At 35.9% G+C, this 22,169-nt stretch overlaps 1 protein-coding gene across 12 annotated transcripts in view; it reads right to left on the reverse strand.

Moving 5' to 3' along the window:
* Nucleotides 1–22,169, reverse strand: part of LOC123554376 (inositol 1,4,5-trisphosphate receptor type 2-like) — a 184,210-nt gene that overhangs the window by 79,188 nt on the left and 82,853 nt on the right. For all 12 annotated transcript variants that reach the window (XM_053548140.1, XM_053548139.1, XM_053548145.1 and 9 more), the window contains 5 exons: nucleotides 21,849–22,010; nucleotides 21,300–21,538; nucleotides 20,921–21,002; nucleotides 19,374–19,561; nucleotides 18,807–18,920 (listed from right to left, as the gene is read on the reverse strand). In XM_053548140.1, coding sequence (XP_053404115.1) covers nucleotides 18,807–18,920; nucleotides 19,374–19,561; nucleotides 20,921–21,002; nucleotides 21,300–21,538; nucleotides 21,849–22,010 — 785 coding nt within the window. The remainder of the gene's footprint in view (nucleotides 1–18,806; nucleotides 18,921–19,373; nucleotides 19,562–20,920; nucleotides 21,003–21,299; nucleotides 21,539–21,848; nucleotides 22,011–22,169) is intronic.

The following is a 22,169-nucleotide window of genomic DNA, read 5'->3' on the forward strand; positions in this document are numbered from 1 at the left end:
GGGGGTGTGATCAAGGTAAGGGGGTGACCAGGTGTGGGTACACAACTTCACATGTTTACAATAAATGTTCATGGAAAAGAATGAAAGAAATTTAATGAAATTCTACCAAATGGTAAGTTTGTTATGTACAAATATGTGGATTTTTATACAATTAAAGGGCAATAACTCTAAATTTACAAATAAATCCAAACGAAATTGTGTGTACACAACCACATTATGGTGATCTAAATTCTGTTTAAGTTTCATAGTTCTAGGTGAAATATATCAAAAGTTATGATGCAGAAATTGCCATATTTATAGTACCCTATATAGTTAACACTAGAAACTTCTAAGGGCCATAACTCTGGTGTTACTTGGGCAATCTGACTGAAACTTGACGGGCCGCAAGAACTCATAGTGGTGAACATGTATACGAAGTTTTAAATAAATATTCCCAACCATTTCCTAGATATGGCTCCGGACGGACGGACGGACGGAAGGATGGAAAGACGGACGGACGGAAAGACGGACAACGCCAAAACTATATCCCTCCGACTTTCGTCGGGGGATAATAAAATCTACACTTCTAGCAATATAGCATCAATAGACATTTTTTTATTATTTTAGTGACTTAGAGAGTTCTAGAGATAATTTCCTGAAAACTAGGACAGTAAATGTTGTTAATTAAGTTAAAATATGGGACACCAGGTAGTAAAACACCTACATATTCACCATAGAAGCACCTGATTGGCTGATTCTGAGTTATTTTTAGAGACTGACCAAGGCCAATGCTACGTTCTGAGACTAATATCCAATAAGAGCAGACGCAGTAGTCCAGTGGCAACACTGTTTGACTATGAAACCAGGGGTCATGCGTTCGAGCCCCACTTTTCCAACTAAAAATTATCAACATTGGGAAAAGAGCCCCGTGTATGGGTGTTTTACACCTGGCACACTAAAGAACCAGGGAAGCTTCTGGAATTGGAATGTCTTCTGTATCTTGCACTATAAACCAGGGAAGCTTCTGGAATTGGAATGTCTTCTGTATCTTGCACTATCCTCCCACTAATATTATTAACAGTCCTCTGGAGGAGTTGCATATATGGGATACAGGTGGCAACTATAAATAAACTTATATATTAACAAACTAATATCCAAACTCAGTTTAATAACCAATCTGCTTGCAGCGAAGAGACCTCTTCAAGCAAAAAACTTTTTTGCCAGAATGGATTTGATAACTAGATTTTTTTTTCATTTTATTTCAGGCTCATTTTGTACTGTTTTCTGAGCATTTTTCAGTAAAATATGGCCAATGTAAAAATTAATTTGCATTAGTCATGTTACTTTCGTTATGTGATTTTCATATTCTGATGTGTAGTAATCAATCTACTGCTAGGGGAGATAACTGTGGTTAAGAGATTTATATCCCAGTGGTTTTGGCTTAACATTACCAGTAAGGCAGGAATTGATATTTTAGTAAGACAGGAAACAAGAGGGCCATCATGGCCCTATATCGCTCACCTGAGTACTATTGCTCTTAATGATAAGATCAAGTTTTGACATAGATCACATAGGCATACACTTTAAATATCATCAGGATAAATATTTTCTTGTAACATTCCCTTTTGACCTATGGGTCACGTACTAGTCAGGGCCAATCTCCATGTCAAGTTTGAGGGTCCTAGGTTCAAATGCTGCATTTCTGTACTAGCACGACTATTCCTTACCCTGGAAGACTTAAATAACATTTAAAACCAATCTCATTAGATGCTGCTGAGGTATATTCATTTACATAAAATAAAGGGAGGTAATTTGTCATAAATTCAGTCAAAAGTTATCTACCCTGATTGTCCGAGTCCATTATGATAGCATAAATGACATTTCAAATCTGTATCTTCATTGGTTACTGAGATACACCCATTTTAATTTGAAACAAAGGGAGGTAATTTGACATAAATCAGTTCATAGTTATCTACCCTGATTGTCTCAGTTCAACTATTGACAATAATGAAATTTCAAATGAGTCCTATAAATACTTACTGAGATAAATCCATTTTTATTAAAATCAGGGGAGGTAATCATGCATTGGTATATGCATGTAGAAGATACAGAGTACAAGCCTTTACAACAATATATTAGAAAAGTAAGTAAAAGTAGAAATTTCTTACCATGGAACACATAAATAAGATTTAAAACCAATCTCATTAGAAGCTGCTGGGTATATTATTTTACATAAAAAAATAAAGGGAGGTAATTTGTCATAAATTCAGTCAATATGTATCTTCTATGATCGTTCAAGTCCATCTAATGGCATGAAATTTCTGATCAGTACCTTCATTAGTTATGGAGATATACCCATTTTAATTAGAAATAAAGGGAGGTAATTTGACATAAAATCAGTCCATAGCTATCTACCCTGATTGTCTGAATCCAACTAATGACAATAATGAAATTTCAAATGAATCCTATAAGTACTTACTGATATAAATCCATTTTGATTAAAATCAGGGGAGGTAATCAGATATAAAATAACTCCAGAACCTATGATTAGATCTGACTTACTGTTTTTGAAGATATTTTGCAAGTTTGTATCAAATCAAACCATAAATGAAGTCTCTTATTTTTAATATATGGCTGCAAAAGCCAAAATAGCAAATTTTGTACCTTTAAGGAGCCATAACTCTAGAACCCATGATGGGATCTGGCCAGGGTTAGGAAGGAACCAAGACATTATGCCAATACAAATTGTGTGCAAGTTTGATTAAAGTTGATTGCAAAATGTTGTCTCTATCATGTTCACAAGGAAAAAATAGCAAATTTCAGCCCTTTAAGGGGCTATAACTCTGAAACCCATGACAGGATCTGGCCAGTTTTCAAAAGCTACCGAGATATTATGCCAATACAAGTTGTGTGCAAATCTGAATAAAGTTAATTGCAAATTGTTGTCTCTATCGTGTTCATTAGCCATAAATAGCAAATTGTGGCCCTTTAATGGGCCATAACTCTTGAACCCATGATGGGATCTGGCCAGTTTTCGAAAGGAACCAAGATATTATGCCAATACACGTTGTGTGCAAGTTTTATTAAAGTTGATTGAAACATGTGGTCTCTATCATGTTCACAAGCCAAAAATGGCAAATTTTGGCCCTTTAAGGGTCCATAACTCAGGAACCCTCGATGGGATTTGGCCAGTTTTCGAACGGAACCGAGATAATTGCAAAATGTTGTCTCTATCGTGTTCATTAGCCATAAATAGCAAATTGTGGCCCTTTAAGGGACCATAACTCTTGAACCCATGATGGGATCTGGCCAGTTTTCGAAAGGAACCAAGATATTATGCCAATACAAGTTGTGTGCAACTTTGATTAAAGTTGATTGCAAAATGTTGTCTCTATCATGTTCGCAAGCAAAATATAGCAAATTTTGGCCCTTTAAGGGACCATAACTCTAAAACCCATGACAGGATCTGGCCAGTTTTCGAAAGGAATCGAGATATTATGCCCATACAAGTTGAGTGAAAGTTTGATTAAAATCGAATACAAAATGTGGTCTCTATCGTGTTCACAAGGAAATTGTGGACGGATGGACAATGGACAAAGAGCGATCACAAAAGCTAAAAAGGGGTATTAATTATATAATTATATAATAGAAATTAACTCCAGAGCACCTGCAGCCAATTTGACCTTTGTAGAAGGATATAACCATTTAATTTTCAAACATAAAACAAATCTATGAATAGAACAAAATTAATTACAATAACTATGACTGACTACAAAAAGCTTCCACTCTCATACACTGTGCATCCAGACTCAAAATTTAAGTACTCTTCTATTTTGAAAATAAGCAGGCTGTCAACCATATTTCCTAAAAATAATATAGGCAGAAATAACAAAAAGAAGCAAATTTAATGAACTGGAATCACTGTCATTAAACATTGTAAAAGTGGTTATTTCTCCGGCCCGAAACATCTAATTTATTACCTCCGTAATGGTTGTTTTTAAGTTTGCGTTTTATATTTCTATTATGATGATAACTTGAGTAAGAATAAATTTTGCCTACGAACCCTGACAGACATAAAATGTTTCTATTAACAGTCACTGTGGTGGTAAGAAATCACCTACAAAATTTGTAAGATCAAGACAAACAAATCAATATTTATACTGCTTTGTTAATCAGATAAATATGTCTTTCAACCTAGAACACCTTAAAGATATTAAATTTTGCTCACTGTATGGCCTTGACCTCTGACCTACAAACTCAGTTTCTGTGCTCTGCACCTCACTTCATTGCCACCTACCTTTAAGCCAAGCCTAAAATCAACACCTTAAATGGTTATTAAGTTACTCCGAGCACGAAGTATGATGAATGGACAGAGTCAGACAGAAAGACAATCAGATGTAAATGCCATCACAAAATATGTCCAATTTTTCTAAAACAAGCATATAACAAGGCAGTCTGAAAGACAGCTATATCCCCCACCACTGTTATGGATAGTGAAAGGGTTGATGGTATTGGGCGGAAGCATTGACATTGTTAAGTATATTTTATAGTCCATGTTTGATGACATCAATGAATTTGAAAATCCCTCAAGGGGTTTAGGAGATACAGAGAGGACACAAAATGGAAGGCTCAAACCTTACACCTTGAGTTGTGACCTTGACCTTGAGCCAACATGGCTGACTCATAAGTTCTGCACATCATCTTGATGAGGTAATCATTTGACCAAAGTTTCATGAAATGGAAGGCTCAAACATCTGACCTCGAGTTGTGACCTTGAGCTTAAGCCGATATGGCTGATTCATGAGTACTGCACATCATCTTGATGAGGTGATCATTTAACCCAAGTTTCATGAAAATCCTTCAAGGGGTTTAGGAGATACAGTGTGGACACAAAATGGAAGGCGCAAACCTTTGACCTTGAGTTGTGACCTTGACCTTGAGCCGACATGGCTGACTCATGAGTTCTGCACATTATCTTGATGAGGTGATAATTTGACCAAAGTTTCATGAAAATCCTTCAATGGGTTTAGGAGATACAGAGTGGACACAAAATGGAAGGCTCAAACCTTTGACCTCGAGTTGTGACCTTGACCTTGAGCCGATATGACTGACTCGTGAGTTCTGCATATCATCTTGATGACGTTATCATTTGACCCAAGTTTCACGAAAATCCTTCAAGGGGTTTAGGAGATACAGAGCGGACACAAAATGTAAGGCTCAAATCTTTGACCTTGAGTTGTGACCTTGACCTTGAGCCAACATGGCTGACTCATGAGTTCTGCACATTATCTTGATGAGGTGATCATTTGACCCAAGTTTCATGAAAATCCTTCAACGGGTTTAAGAGATACAGAGCGACACAAAATGGAAGGCTAAAATCTTTGACCTTGAGTTGTGACCTTGACCTTGAGCCGACATGGCTGACTCATGAGTTCTGCACATTGTCTTGATGAGGTGATCATTTGATCCAAGTTTCATGAAAATCCTTCAAGGGGTTAAGGAGATACAGAGCGGACACAAAATGTTACAGACGGAGGGAAGGACGGAAGATGGAAAGACAGAAGAACAGACAGAGACCATTCCTATAATCCCCCATCACTCCTGGTGGGAGATTAATAAGAAAAGGGATTATTCTATAATAAAGAAATTTGAAAATAGAGGAATATAGGAATTGGTTGACAGCCAGAATAAGAACACAAGTACTTTAACTTGAGTGCACAATATTTTAACTTACACAAGGCACAAACCCTTTTCAATGGGTGGGAATTTTATCTTTAATGGTTGATTACTACAAAGAGCAAAGTTTTTTTTAAATTAAAGCTACATCTGTGCTCAAAATTAAAAATATTTTTTTACAAAATTAGAGAGAAGTGTTCCAAGGTTCTAATAAATGTTTGACTCTTTAAGCAAAATTACTCTGTTAAAAAACTTTGTTTAGATTTATATGTAAAGAAATAAAACCTCTAGGACAGCCTGTTTTAAGATTTTGGTTAAATTCTGAATGTTTAAGATAAAATGAATAGGCATTCACTACACTGTTCAATTTATATGTTTTAAAATGATCTACTTATGCTAAAATCTAAAATATACATCTTTCATGACCATCTGTTTCCGATTTTTGAACACTAATGTCACTTTATGAATAGAATGCACTCACTAAATAAAATTAAATAAAGATATATAACCCTTTACACTATTTGCAATATTCTTAAAACATGAAACTTTAAAAAACATTTTAGCTTGAAGCAAACTAAAAAAAAATTATGGAGAAGCTTTTGTTAAATCAAGAGTTAAAATATATTTATTATTCCACAGAAAATAAGAATTTAGATTCCAAAAGGCTTTCCTTTTCTCATAAACCCAATGTTTCTTTCAACAATTAGATGCAATACAACATATACCACATATTTTTGTAAGATCTGACGGTGTTATGTGTGTGCTCGCTTGTGTTTCTTTACTGGGAGTGTGTGTGTGTGAGTGTGTAGGGGGGAGAGATGAGGTGGTGGGGAGGGGAAGGGGGAATGTGGAGAAGTTGTGAAGGACTAACCAGTACAAATAAATTTAGAGTACCATCAAGATATCCCATTTCTTTTCACATTAAAATTTATTCAATATACGTAACAACGTAACACAACCTGAATGATTACTGAAAGGCTTTTATATATATATTTTTACACCAAAGATGTTGTTACTGATGTGTTGTTAGTACCATACTATCTATTATACATATGGCCAACCATATTTACATCTACACTATTTGTTTCACTTTTTCTAAACCTTTTGCAGCATACAATTCAAGAAGATACACATTTTTGTCTGAAAAACAATGAAGAACAAGAGGGTCATTGACCCTAAAGCGCTCACCTGTGTACAAGGCTTCAAGTATGTTTTGTATAAAGTACAGAGTTAGGTTTCTTCTATGTTAGCCTATATTATATACATGTTACACACATTTTTGAACCAAGGGCAGTAATTTGAACAATTACGGTAGAAATTACAAATCAGATATCACATGCAAAATATCAAGGTTCTAGCTGTTATTGATTTTCAAAGTTTCTTATATAAAAGCCTGTAGTAAGTACATGTCAGACACAGGGGCGTGGCCATTTTCTTTTTTACCTTAGGGCAATAATTTTGACAGTCAAACCCTTATATCACATGCCAAATATCAAAGCTCTAGAGAAAAGGACTTTTAAAGTCTGATAGCTGAAGACCTATTTTTAACTAAAGACATGTATGTGCAATAGACCATAACCATATGAACACCTTTGAAAGCAGGCACGTGTCCAGGTGGGGGGCCAGGGGGCCCGGGCCCCCCCAGCTTGCTGCCTAGTTACGATTTTTATTACTATGGACCCCTCAGTTAACAAATTTATACACCAGCGCAACTGGCTTGATTTGACAGCAATACACGGGCTAAAGAGCCATAAAACTGTGTCCGGTAGTGGAAATTAGCCCCAGGCATGTCACAGGTAAAAGTTTATCTGTGCATGCTTCATTGATCACTTGATCGGTATTGACTGGGTAGTGGAGAAACTATTATGTTTTTTTACTCTTTGGAAGTGTTACAAAATGATCAGAACATTGTTAGTTTTGTTAAGTAAATCTTAAAATGAATCTGAAAATTGAAACATTATGATGGTTGTATTTTGTTTCTACATTAAGGCACATTCCCCAAACTTATTAAATAGATCTTTTTATTTTACAACAATTATGAATTTGAAACTACTGTATCAATTTTACTCTTTTGGGTCCAATAACCTTACTTAAAAACTCTCATAGTTTTAAAAGTAGTTTCTCAGTAAATCTCACAAAACGCATCTAAAACTCGTTACTTATGAGGGGTTTTATACATAAAAATATCACTTAATATGTGCTGTGATGTTATAGTTTGTACAGTCAAAGAAGTATAAAATACACATCTATTTATTTTTATAGATCTTTGGTACAGTTAAGAGTTCATTGTCATTTGAAATCTATGATGTAAATAGTAATTGTCATAATACTTCGTTTGTTTTGTTGGAAATCTAAAAACATTTGGCCATTTTGCAAATAGGATACCCTTAATAATTAGACTAGCCACTAGACTGATAATTACGATATTTCTATGATTTTTATGCCCCCGAAGGGAGGCATATAGTTTTTGAACCGTCTGTCGGTCTGTCAGTCTGTCCGCAATTTTCGTGTCCGGTCCATATCTTTGTCATCGATGGATGGATTTTCAAATAACTTGGCATGAATGTGTACCACAGTAAGACGACGTGTCGCGCACATGATCCAGGTCCGTAGCTCAAAGGTCAAGGTCACACTTAGACGTTAAAGGATATTGCATTGATGGGCGTGTCCGGTCCATATCTTTGTCATCCATTGATGGATTTTCAAATAACTTGGCATGAATGTGTACCACAGTAAGCTACGTGTCATGCGCAAGACCCAGGTCCGTAGCTCAAAGGTCAAGGTCACACTTAGACGTTAAAGGATAGTGCATTGATGGGCGTGTCCGGTCCATATCTTTGTCATCCATGGATGGATTTTCAAATAACTTGGCATGATTGTGTACCACAGTAAGACGACGTGTCACGCGCAAGACCCAGGTCCGTAGCTCAAAGGTCAAGGTCACACTTAGACGTTAAAGGTCATTTTTCATGATAGTGCATTGATGGGCATGTCCGGTCCATATCTCTGTCATTCATGCATGGATTTTAAAATAACTACGCATGAATGTGTGGCACAGTTAGACGACGTGTCATGCGCAAGACCCAGCTACGTAGGTCAAAGGTCCTAAACTCTAACATCGGCCATAACTATTCATTCAAAGTGCCATCGGGGGCATGTGTCATCCTATGGAGACAGCTCTTGTTTTTTCTTTTTTATGTTCATAGAGACAAAAGCCAGTCTATTCTAGAGATTTTCTAAGAGGACTGATGTTAAAATTGTAATATTGGACATAGTATATAGACTGGCTCAGTTCACTACATGAAATCATATAAATGGGAAAAAATTATCATAGTCTAGGAGCTAGTCTTCTTAATAATCATCTTAAAACTTCAACATTTTTTAGCTCACCTGTCACAAAGTGACAAGGTGAGCTTTTGTGATCGAGCGGTGTCCGTCGTCCGTTGTCCGTGCGTGCGTGCGTCCATTTGTCCGTAAACTTTTGCTTGTGACCACTCTAGAGGTCAACATTTTTCATGGGATCTTTATGAAAGTTGGTCAGAATGTTCATCTTGATGATATCTAGATAAAGTTTAAAACAGGGTCACGTACCTTCGAAAACTAGGTCAATAGGTCAAATAATAGAAAAACCTTGTGACCTCTCTAGAGACCATATTTTTCAATGGATCTTCATGAAAATTGGTCAGAATTTTTATCTTGATAATATCTAGGTCAAGTTCAAAACTTGGTCACATGAGCTCAAAAACTAGGTCACTATGTCAAATAATAGAAAAAAAAGACGTCCTACTCAAAACTGGGTCATGTGGGAAGAGGTGAGCGATTCAGGACCAGCATGGTCCTCTTGTTTTAACTGGGTATCATACAGAAAAATAAGTCCATACACTGTGACTGTACAATCATACATACATTGAAAAAGGCTCGATGAAATGATTAAAAAATAGACTTTTCCTTAAATATATGATACATTCATGCATCCTTAAAGGTGTTTCAGGTAGCAGGAAAATGCATCTATTCATGTGCCATGTTAAAAAATTTCCCAATCGAGAGGGGTATCCCGAACCCACCCCAGGTTGGGCCCCCCAGCAAAAAAATCCTGCACACGGGCCTGGAAAGAGGGCTACCCAGAGATCATTTGTGTAAAGTTTCATCAAAATCCATTCAGTGGTTTATGAGGAGATATTGTTTAAAGAAGTTGTTGATGAAAAGTGACCTCGCCCTCTGGTGGCCATGTTTTTTACGAATCAGAAAAATTTGAACAACATTCGAAGAAGGTCACACAAGAACTATTTGTGTAAAATCATTTCAAAATCTGGCTAGCAGTTTAACACAAGAAGATTTTTAAAGTTTCCACTATAATATGCATATAACGAAAAGTGACCACGCCCTCTGGCGCCCATGTTTTTTGACCAATAGGTATAATTTGAATAATCTTGGTAGAGGGTCACACAAGGACCATTTATGTAAAATTATTTTAAAATCGGGCCAGCAGTTTGACATAAGAAGATTTTTAAGATTTCCACTATATACATATAGGAAAAAGGGACCACGCCCTCTGGCGGCCATGTTTTTTGACGAATCAAAATAACTTGAACAATCTTGGTAGAAGGTCACACAAGGACATTTGAGTAAAACTAGAAAATGCTTTTGTAAAAAAGCGCATGTCTCCCCCAATGCAAAGTCCTATAGGCAAGAATTCAATAGGGGTCAGGAGCAAAAGTCAACGAGACACTGATGGTTGGCTGCAATAGGGATTATCTACTTGGCATGTCCAGTCATCCCGCTAAATTTCAACACTCTTGGCCTAGTGGTTCTCAAGTCACTGTTCAGGCTCCTGTGACCTTGACCTTTAATCAAGTGACCTCAAAATAAATAGGGGTCATCTACTCTGCATGTCCAATCATCCTATTAAGTTTCAACATTGTAGGTCAAGTGGTTCTCAAGTTATTTCCAAAAAATGATTTTACATGAACAGGCCACTGTGACCTTGACCTTTAACAGACTGACCCCAAAATCAATAGGGGTCATCTACTCTGCATGTTCAATCATCCTATGAAGTTTCAACATTCTGGGTCAAGTGGTTCTCAAGTTATTGATCGGAACTGGTTATCAATGTTCAGGCCCCTGTGACCTTGACCTTTAATGGAGTGACCCCAAAAACAATAGGGGTCATTTACTCTGCATGAACAATCATCCTATGAAGTTTCAACATTCTGGGTCGAGAGGTTTTCAAGTTATTGATTGGAAATGGTTTTCCATGTTCAGGCCCCTGTGGCCTTGACCTTTACCAGAGTGACCCTTAAATCGTTAGGGGTCATCTACTCTGAATGACCAATCATTCTATGAAGTTTCATCATTCTGGGTCAAGTGGTTCTCAAGTTACTGACTGGGTATGGTTTTCAATGTTCAGGCCCCTGTGACTTGACCTTTCACAGAGTGACCCCAAAATCATTAGGGGTCATCTACTTTGCATGACCAATCATCCTATTAAGTTTCAACATTCTGGGTCAAGTGGTTCTCAAGTTACTAACCGGTAATGGTTTTCCATGGTCAGGCCCCTGTGACCTTGACCTTTAATGGAGTGACCCCAAAATCGATAGGGGTCATCTACTTTGCATGTACAATCATCCTATGAAGTTTCAACATTCTGGGTCAAGTGGTTCTCTAGTTATTGATCGGAAATGGTTTTCCATGTTCAGGCCCCTGTGACCTTGACCTTTGATAGAGTGACCCCAAAATCAATAGGGGTCTTCTACTCCAGCAGCCCTACAACCCTATGAAGTTTGAAGGTTCTAGGTCAAATGGTTCTCCAGTTATTGCTCGGAAATGAAGTGTGACGTACGGACGGACGGACAGGGCAAAAACAATATGTCTCCTGGGGGAGACATAATTATTTTGAAATCGGGCCGGCAGTTTCATACAAGAAGATTTTTAAAGTTTCCACTAAATACTTATAGGGAAAAGTGACCATGCCCCAAGGCGGCAATGTTTATTGACAAATCGGTATAATTTGAATAATATTGGTAGAGGGTGACACAAGGACCATTTGTGTGAAATTATTTTAAAATCAGACTCTCGGTTTAGGAGGAAGTTTTTTCTATTTTTAGCTCTGGGGGCCCCTATGTGCAACCAAGCGGAACTGTTTGAACAACTTTGGCAGAGGACCACCCGAGGAACATCATGGCCAAGTTTCATCAAAATCCATTCTATGGTTTTGGAGCAGATGTCATTTAAACACAATTGTTGACGACGGACGGATGACTTGACAGACGGATGCACGACGGAGGCCGGACACAGCATGATCACAATAGCTCACCATGAGCACTTTGTGCTCAGGTGAGCTAAAAATCCTAAACCAATTTGTGTGCTGCAGTAGGTTTAAAAGTACTTCCACATAATTAGTTGATTCTCGTGCTAGGAACACAAACTTGATTTAGAAAAAATATTTACCAAAATTATGAAGACAGTATTTCATGATTAAATCTCAACTTGACTGATGTCTTTCCAAACTCCTAAGTTTTGCTTTTTGTATGGAACAATAGCACTGAGAATCAAGTAAAACAATCTAAAACAAAACTGTCAAACCTGTGAATAACAATGGTAGTCAGATATATAAATACAGTCAAACTTGTATCAAGCAGCCAGTCCAGTGACTAACACAATGTGGCTGCTAAAGCAGTTGGCTGCTTAAGACAAGATGAATTTATGGTGCAGCAATGACTGCTTTAAATATATGTAAGAAACTGCAATTTTTTTAAATTTCCCAAAATGTTAATGAAGGTTACTAGTCAGACTTATTAAAGGGAGTTAATTCAAAACAATAAATTCAACTTTCAAAACCTAATTTTCAAGTATTCAATTCAAAGCTTTAAGGTTTATCCATTTTAAATCTACATCCAATTTTATGCAGCTCAAACTTTGCTTTTTATAAAACTAAGGTATTACAGGTAAGTTTTATTTGTTGTTGTTGCTGGGTCTGAATGTCACACCGACACAATTATAGGTTATACAGTGACTTTCCAGCTTTGATGGTGGAGGAAGACCCCAGGTGCCCTCCATGCATTATTTCATCACGGGTGGGCACCTGGGTAGAACAACTGTCGTTCCGTTAGACAGTTGGATGGCTTCCTCACATGAAGAATTCAATGTCCACGGTTAGGCTCAAACCCACATAGGTCAGGGGATAGTGATTCGAAGTCAGTGACTTTAACCACTTGGCCACTGAGGCCCTCTACTGTAGGTAAGAGGTTCATCATAGGTTTGACTGTTTTGACTGTTAATCCTATATAAAGTTGTGTAGCCATGTTGTATTTCAAAACATTAATATGGATTAATAGGATGGTGAAGAATTCTACTGGTGATTAGCAGGTATAGGAACTACTATACCGGAATGGGCTGAACGGCGTTTTCCCTCTGTCAAATGTCCCACTGTTGAAAGTTTAAAGCCAATTGTTCATTAACAATATCAGAAATCATTTTTAAAAAATCATTTTTCTAGTCTTAAAATAATAAAATTCAGAGGTTTCAAGGATTTTTATTTTTTTTGGTCCTTCTTTATTTTTTTGTTTTTGGAAGCACATTTTTATTCTGTTAACACACTTCACTAAATACAATTTAATGTGATGTTCAATAAAAGCTCAATAATGAAAACATTAAAACTGAGGCATTTGCGGGGATAGAGAAATCAAAAGACTGGCCCTATGAAATTATGTTACTCCCATGATCAGGTAGGTAAATTCAGACTTGATAAATGAAATGATAATCCTTATCCAATAAAATCCTGAGCTTTATTTTTAAAACTTTTCAGCAGTCTGAAATTACCTAAGTAGAGTAATTCCCTGTACCTATCAGTTGCAACCACTGACCTCCAAGGGCCTGGAAATTCTAGGAGTCACAGTTGAAACTGGATATCTCAAACTTACTTATCTCAAAATTCTGGCTATCTCGTAGACATTTTCAAGTCCCAACACAATATATCATTTTTAAGTCAAATTTCAGTTATTTCTAGGTAAAACGCTCTATCCCTTAGAAATCGAGACACAGAGTTTCAAATGCACTTTAATATAAAACAATGTCCTAAATTTGCAGCAAAAAAAAAAACAACAAAAAAACTCTTTATAAAACATGTTTGTATGGACATTGACTTTCAGTAATCTTTAACAAACCTTTTTACCAACAGTTTGAACCAATACCCATGTTTTGCCGAGAACCAAGTCAAAACACCAATCGCTTCCTGACTATAAGGTTATCAAGCACAATTTTGAAGACCAGACATGTTAATGAACCCTGCCATTGGTCAATTATAATACCAGCTTTAGAATCAACCAATCAGGAGCTGATTTTTTAGACAGTACTTCATTTTAAGGTAGTAGATCCATAATTAAGCTTTGCAATTTCCATGCTATTACATATTCTCCGAATTGCACTTTGGTATTCTGCCATTACTGTAGCTCAAACAAAAGTTTAGCTTTCCATATCAGCAAGGACATGCGGAAGTTGCATACAGAGACTGCATATTACAATGGCTATTACTGATCTACTACCTAAAAATCCTAAATTGTTTCCTTGTCTTTGGAGAGCAGTAGTTGCAAATGAAAGGTGTACTATTAATATAATGAAAGATTGACTATTTACGTATTATATAAGAAGAGGAATAGACCTTCACCTTGGTGCGTGAGTATTATTTCTGTGACCAAGATCTTGTGATTTAACACTTTATACAAGTATAATACACAATGTATACCCATATATATCTATTAGTTTCAAGTTGGTAAGTAAGCTGTCAAAGAAAAATTGCCTCAACTGTGTTTGACCAAACTATTAATTCGGTGAATAGAAATTTAAACCCACAAGTTGCATGTGTGACTTCCATTATGAAACATGTAACCACCATCACAATTGTTAAATCAAGCAAACTATGTCATGAAAAACAAGAGCACCGCCTTGCGGGTGCTGACGCTCATCTGATTTTGTTTTGTATAATAGAAATATTGTCTTACCCATGATTTTCTAAGTCTAAAAAGGGCCATCATTCTTGCAAAAAGCAGGATAGGGTTATGTTTCTTCATGTACAGTGTCCACTTATGATGGTGAAAAACTGTTGCAAGTTTTAAAGCAATAGCTTTTATAGTTTATGAGAAAAGTTGACTTAAACATAATACTCAACCAAGAAAATGATTTTCTAAGTCCAAAAGTGGCAATTATTATTGCAAAAAGCAGGATGGAGCTATGTTGCTTGCTGTACAGGGTCAGCTTATGATGGTGAACAAGTGTTGCAAGTTTCAAAGCAATAGCTTTGATAGTTTAAGAGAAAAAGTTGACCTAAACATAAAACTTAACCAAGAAATCTGATATTTTCTAAGTCCAAAAGGGGCCATAAATCTTGCAAAAAGCAAGATGGAGTTATGTTTCTTGCTGTACAGGGTCAGCTTATGATGGTGAACAAGTGTTGCAAGTTTTAAAGCAATAGCTTTGATAGTTTAGGATAAAAGCTGACCTAAAAATAAAACTTAACCAAGAAAGCTGATTTTCTAAGTCCAAAAGGGGCAATAATTCTTGCAAAAAGCAAGATGGAGTTATGTTTCTTAATGTACAGGGTCTGCTTATGATGGTGAACAAGTATTCCAAGTTTCAAAGCAATAGCTTTGATAGTTTTGGAGAAAAGATGACCTAAACATAAAACTTAACCAAGAAATCTGATATTTTCTAAGTCCAAAAGGGGCAATAATTCTTGCAAAAAGCATGATGGAGTTATGTTTCTTGCTATACAGGGTCAGCTCATGATGGTGAACAAGTATTCCAAGTTTCAAAGCAATAGCTTTGATAGTTTAGGAGAAAAACTGACCTAAACATAAAACTTAACCAGGCAACGCCGACGCAGACGCCGACGCCGACAACCGCTCAAGTGATGACAATAACTCATCATTTTTTTTCAAAAAATCAGATGTGCTAAAAATCTAGTAACATTTTTTGCTTACTATAAACATAAAACAAACTCATTTCTCACTACTTAAGCATTTATAAAATTGTATTATTTTTATTATCATAAGAAAAGTCCCAAAGATCCTGTTTTCTGACTGGTTATTAAGTATTGTTCAGCAACCAATCAAATAGAAAGAAAAGATAAAGCATGTCATTGGCTACAGAAGAGAGCATTATTTCCTGAGCTGTCAAGAGAAAAGAGTAAAATAAACCAATGAAAACTGAATAGGGAGTTCAGAATGATTTTTATATACTAAACTGCAAATTTATGAAAAATATATCATTTTTAATCAATTTTTTTATCTTAAGCATAATACTAGGAAATATGAGTTTAAAAAGGTGACCAAATATGTAAATAAAACATTGAATAAATATTCTTTTATTGTCATTTACAAAATATTTTCTCATCTTCTTTGTTTTATCAGACAAAGACTAAATAAAGGAACAAAAGAAAGCAAGTTTTAAGAGGAAACTTTGAGTTCAATGTACTATCTTTGAGTTCAATCTACTGTCTACTAAAGGTGTGAAGCATGGGAATAACACATTGTCCCTACCCGCTTGATGAAATATTAGCAGATTTTGACCGCATTCTAGAATTTATCAAATAGATATTAAACAAACAAAAAAAATACCACTTATCCACACATATGAAGAGTCAACACACTTTTAACAAAAATAATCATGCAGTTTTATGTAAATTTTGTCCTGTTTTAAAAGAAACCTGTCTGGGCCAGCATGTCTAAAGAATTATTGATCTTAAAGGTATATCTGTTTTGCATGCTTATAATTGAAAAAAACCAAACATCAAACATGGACTTAGTATAAACTGAAAAACAAACCAAAACCAAAAACTTCTCAAAAGAGTGAAATTCTTACAAAAACAACAAAATAAGGGAATATAACATAAAAACTAAACACACATACCTTGCATTACTGAAAAGAGGAAAGAAGGAAAACAAAATAAAAATACGAACTGAAATCAAAACAATGGCATGCAAATGTATCTTTAATAAAACAACAAAATAAATACTGAACAAGAAATTGATGTCAACAGTGTAATATTATGACACATGCCCCTCAAAAAGGGGCTAACTCAGACATATTCACTTTGATGATGTATACCAAGTTTCATATGAACTGGATGGAAGCTGAGGACAAGTAAAGTTCATAAGGAATAAAGTAGCTGTACTACTGTGAGTCATAAATTGTTTGTTTTGTTGGATTTAACGTCGCACCGACACATGATAGGTCATATGGCAACTTTCCAGCTTTAATGGTGGTGGAAGACCCTAGGTGCCCCTCCGTGCATTATTTCAACACGAGCGGGCACCTGGGTAGAACCACCGACCTTCCGTAAGCCAGCTGGATGGCTTCCTCACATGAAGAATTCAACGCCCCGAGTGAGGCTCGAACCCACATCGATGAGGGGCAAGTGATTTGAAGTCAGCGACCTTAACCACTCGGCCACGGTGGCCCCTATGAAGTCATAAAGGGGCATAATTCAAGACAACGTAACTGGACATGCAAGTCCTAACAATATGCACTTAATGTCTATGTCTGTTAAGTTTCAATTTAATTTGATGAAAACTGGAGGACGAATCAAGTACACAAGGTACAATAACTTATTGTAGTTGTTTCATTGTTAAGTTAAAAAAAAATGGGGCATAACATACGGACAAAAACTGCAGAAGTTGAGTACACAAGAAAGTGTGATGGACATACAGACAGTTCAAACACTATATGCCTCTCAGGTATTCAACACTGGGGACAAAATAAAAAAAAAATAATAACAAACAAGACAGAATAAATTTGTGCCAATGATAAACTTAACAGCAAAAACAGAAATTATTTCCTCACATAAAAAACACAAAACAAATTTTCAAAAATGAAAAGACCAGAGTAACTCTTTGTTTTCACATTGTTTTTGTATTTTTTTTTCTATTTCATTCAATTATGTTTGCTAAAGTCAAGAAATAAGGTAGAAGTGAATCCATTACAATAACAAGAAGGCAAAATGTTGCAACTGGTGCCCCTAGAATTAGAGGAAATTCTTGACTCCGTCATTTTAAGCTCCCATCTACACAGCTTTTTAACGTTGGCTAACCTTCGCCGTTAAAGACTTGAGGCCACTGAGCAGAGTTTACAAAGAGACTACAACAATTTCTTTGTAAAAATAGTCAAAGTAAAAACCTCTACACAACAAGCAAGTTTTTTTTGTTGGCACAGCCATGTTCAGTCACTGTCATGTTGCTATAAAAAGATTGAACTACATGCTCATGTACAAAACTGAACTTTGTTTTGCAACGTCACAAGAAGTGAAGCTGTTACAACTATTTTCCAGTAAGAAAGTCTGACAATTTACAATAAGGATAACAAAAATTATACCTGATAAATAAATAAACCTTTCTCCTGAAACAAGCGATAAGCAAATATTGTTTTTTGTATTTTTTTTTTTGTTGTTCTTCTTTGGTTAGGGATTAGAGTCACACAGACACCGTTTAGGTCAAATGTTGACTTTTCCAGCTTTAGATGGTGAAGAAAGACCCAGGGTGCCCCTCTGCGCATTGTTTAAAGAGATGGGTATGCACCTGGGTAGAACCATTACGTTTTGTGAGCCAACTGGATGGCTTCCTTGCACGAAAAATTCTACCATACCAAACGAGGTTTTGAACCCATATCGGAAAGAGGAAAGTGATTCAAAATCTTTGACCTTAATTCACTTGCCCAAAGAAGCCCTAAGCAAATTTTGTCCAAATATTGTCAATAATGCTTTCTAAAATGCAAATATTGACAGCATGTCTACAATAATTAGATCTTTCAGTGTAAAAAGTGCAGAACCTGAAAATATCACTTGCTAGCACTAAAACGGACATAAAGCCTGATGGCACAGAAAACTACTGAAAAGAAAACAGTGCCTCAACTGGAGCCAAAAGTCCCATATAATTGAAAATATGCAAGTCTGTCAGTAACATTCATAACCTTCATGTAAATGAAAAGAAAATGCTTTGCTTTTCCAAACATTAAGATAAATCGGGTCCTGTTTATTTCATGGGGCATAAAAATTCGAGACAAAGCAAAAACTACAGGCACTACCACAAGATCAGTTTCGACCCCAGTAATTCATGCTGATTTTTCAGCTTAACACAGACCGACAAATACATCATGTAAAGTACCTTCTTCCAGGCGGCTTCTTCAGTAACTGTTTGACAATTTCTGGGTTATTCCTGCAGTATTCTGTCACAGTGACCAGAGTTCCACTCAGACTTGTCAGGTAGCCCCACATTGCTCTAGAAAACAAAAATAACTTATAAATTGACTCTGTACTATGAAATTGTTAACTCAATCCAGAGAGAAATGCTATGGTCCAAAGTTAAACCCTACATCTCTTCAGTCTGAATCCTGCTAGGGGGGCAAAATGCAACCATAGTCTCTGTATTTATATTTCTGAATTGTATTTTAACCTTTCAATTTTTTTGGTAAACTGAAGTTCCATCAATACTTGTTTAAACTGGGTTTTCTTGGAGTAACTTTTAGCATAAATTTATCAACATATGAGTTTTTGTAAAGTGTTCATGTAAAAAAAATCTGTTTTGAGAGGATCGTGTAAAGCATCTGTTGCATGCATTTTTGAATTTCACCAAACTGTGACCAACCTAACAGTGAGCAAGAAGTTTTCGCAGAAGTATTCATATCTCATTTTGACATGCTAATGAAAGAAGTGAAGTTTCTGAAATACATACGGATCATGAGGTATATCCCCAGCTCCACTTTCAATCATCCCACTAGCCGTGTTGAGGTACACCCACAGAAAGAACCTCAGGAAGGGCCTCTTCAGGTTATCGTTGATGTTGGGGTTGTTCAGAACTTTCAGTAGCTCTGGGATCTTGAAAATTGTCTGACATATTGACTCAATAAATCTGTTCTCTCCCTTTAATCAAATAAGTAACATTTATATAATGATTTCATCCTGCACATACCGTAAAATCATTTAATTTCGTGGGCTTGAAATTTCGTGGTTCTGGTCAAAACGGCAATTTCTTGGGGATATAAATTCATGGATTTCAACTTTTGAACATAAAATGAACGGGAATTTTACTTGTTCGTTGGGATTAAATTTCGTGGATTTACTTAACCACGAAATCCACAAAAATTAGTCCCCCATGAATATTAATGATTTCACAGTACTGTTATAAGTGAACAGTCATTTAGGTCCAGGAACTAATGTTAGTGAATTCAAAAAAATGCAGAGCTTCATTTTTTGTTTTGTTTTTGTTGGGTTTAACATCACATCGACACAATTAGACCCTTCATTTGAATTCACTGGAAAACAAATGCATGTAAGCATTCTTTTTTGAGCTTTTAAGTCTGTAAGTAAAGAATAAAATTTCAATAATTCAATAAACAAGCCGGGTTAATAGTACAATACAACACCACAAATGAGACCACCTAAGATTCTTTTAAAAATTGTTCTTAATAGCAGGGTTGTCTTATTTTTGGCTTTTCCTTCGCAAATGATATGAAAAATTCTATAAATGCTAATCCTCATGTAGAAATAAAAATAAAAGTTTCTTATAGTTTTGCTACAGAGTATTAGCCCTTATTATGCTGGACACGATTGATTCTGCCTTTGCGACAAGTGCAGACCATGATCAGCCTGCACATCCTTTCAGTCTGATCATGACCTGCACTGTTCGCCATTCAGTCAGTATATTTTTGATATGCACCCCTTTTAATAGTTAATGATACTGACCAAATTGAAAGCTGTACAAGTTCATTATAGAAATTTAGCAGGGTAAGGGTTAAATAGATCCGGAATTTACAACTGTTACTTTGATACTGTCTGTTGTGGTCTTAATGCGTGGTTCTACTGTAGATTGTTTTTCTTAGTAAATCTATCAAATTTTCAATAGATATGAAAGTATAAGACATAGATAATGCTGGAGCTGAAAGGATTTCTAAACATGTTAAACATGTTTTAGTTCTAGTTAAAAGTATTCCACTGAAGATGATCATGAAATTGAGATTTTATTTGGTAGATTGACACAAGCAAAAATTCCACAAGAACTTGTCCATCATGAATGATAATTTCCCAGTACAGCTGACCTGCCTTAGCTTCATATACTGACTAAATGACAAAAACAGTGCAGATCCTGATCAGACTGCATGGATGTGCAGGCTGATCATGATCTACACACTAACAAAGGCACAATTGTGTCCAGCATCGTAAGGGTTAGAAAGTATGAATTTATCATGTATATTATCTAACTGTACTACATGAGAAACAAACCTCAGCACAGGTAGCCAGGAGATCAACCATTGAAATGAGGAAGTTGAGGTCACCCGAGTGTGATGAGGTTAAAATACTTTCTCTGAAAATAAGAAAAAAATCCAATCTTTCTACATACAGTATTTATATATATAAATATCATTTATACGTTTTGAAACAGATTTTAAGTCTACAAGCAGTATAAAGATGAAATATTAGGATTTTAGATTAGTTACAAAATTTCTAAAAAAAGTTCTGTTTCTGTTGCAGAATTAGAATTCCTAAAATTGCCTACAATGAAAGATATTTGTGGTAAGTAGACAATCAATGTTAAGTTTCCTCTACTATCCACAACTAAAAATGCATGCTGTAAGACTTCCGTTCCCAATTTAATACATACCTAGCTTTCTCGTCTTGGTCAATAACGACTGCAACCTCTGACCTGAACTGCATAAAGTAGGTCATTACGAATCCTTGGTTACGTTTCAGTGGCAGATCTAACTCCTCCACCTTGACAACAGCATTTAGAAGATCCAAAAATTGTGGAACAGAAGATTTGTGTTCGGCAACAAGGGCCATAATTTTTTGCACTTGGTGTTGAGCAATTTTCATACATGTCTTTGAATTGCCAGTAAACACCTGAAAAAAATTGAATTGTGGTTTGATAAGAAAACAAAAGTCAGAAGTTCAATAAAACATACTAACTTCCGACATATATATTTAAACCAGAGAGATATATTTTTGGGGTCACAAGTTTGGACATCGTAGCACTGATAAAACTTTTCACAGGTATTAAACACCCACCTTTTGCAATACTGAAAAAATACTGCATAGAAAATATAATGAAATATCTAAAACAGGAAAATGTATCTCTTAATTTCATAAAGCGAGTTTAAATCAATCAATGCATTATTCTAATTACAATGACTGATCTAAATAATGGTTTTACCTCAGTGAGGGCCTCTGCCAGTTCTGGTGCTGCCCCCTCCTTGGAGAGAAGCAGGTCAAGACGGTCAAATAAACGTTCCTGTACCACTTTGTTCTCCCTTGCCAGACGTTTCAATAAAATAAATGTCTTCTCAAACACTTGCCGTAACCCTGTGTACTGGTCCTGCAAAATACGTTTCATACACATCAGCAAGATGCACATTGTTTCAGTTACAATGCACTTTATGAATATTCAGCCACCTATAATTCTCGAATTTTTCCCAGTTTTTTGCTCTTTTTAATAAAAAAAAAATGCACTTTCCAGGTCCTGAAATTTAATTTA

This window comes from Mercenaria mercenaria, chromosome 7 (genome assembly GCF_021730395.1).
Source record: "Mercenaria mercenaria strain notata chromosome 7, MADL_Memer_1, whole genome shotgun sequence".
Lineage (NCBI taxonomy): Eukaryota > Metazoa > Mollusca > Bivalvia > Venerida > Veneridae > Mercenaria > Mercenaria mercenaria.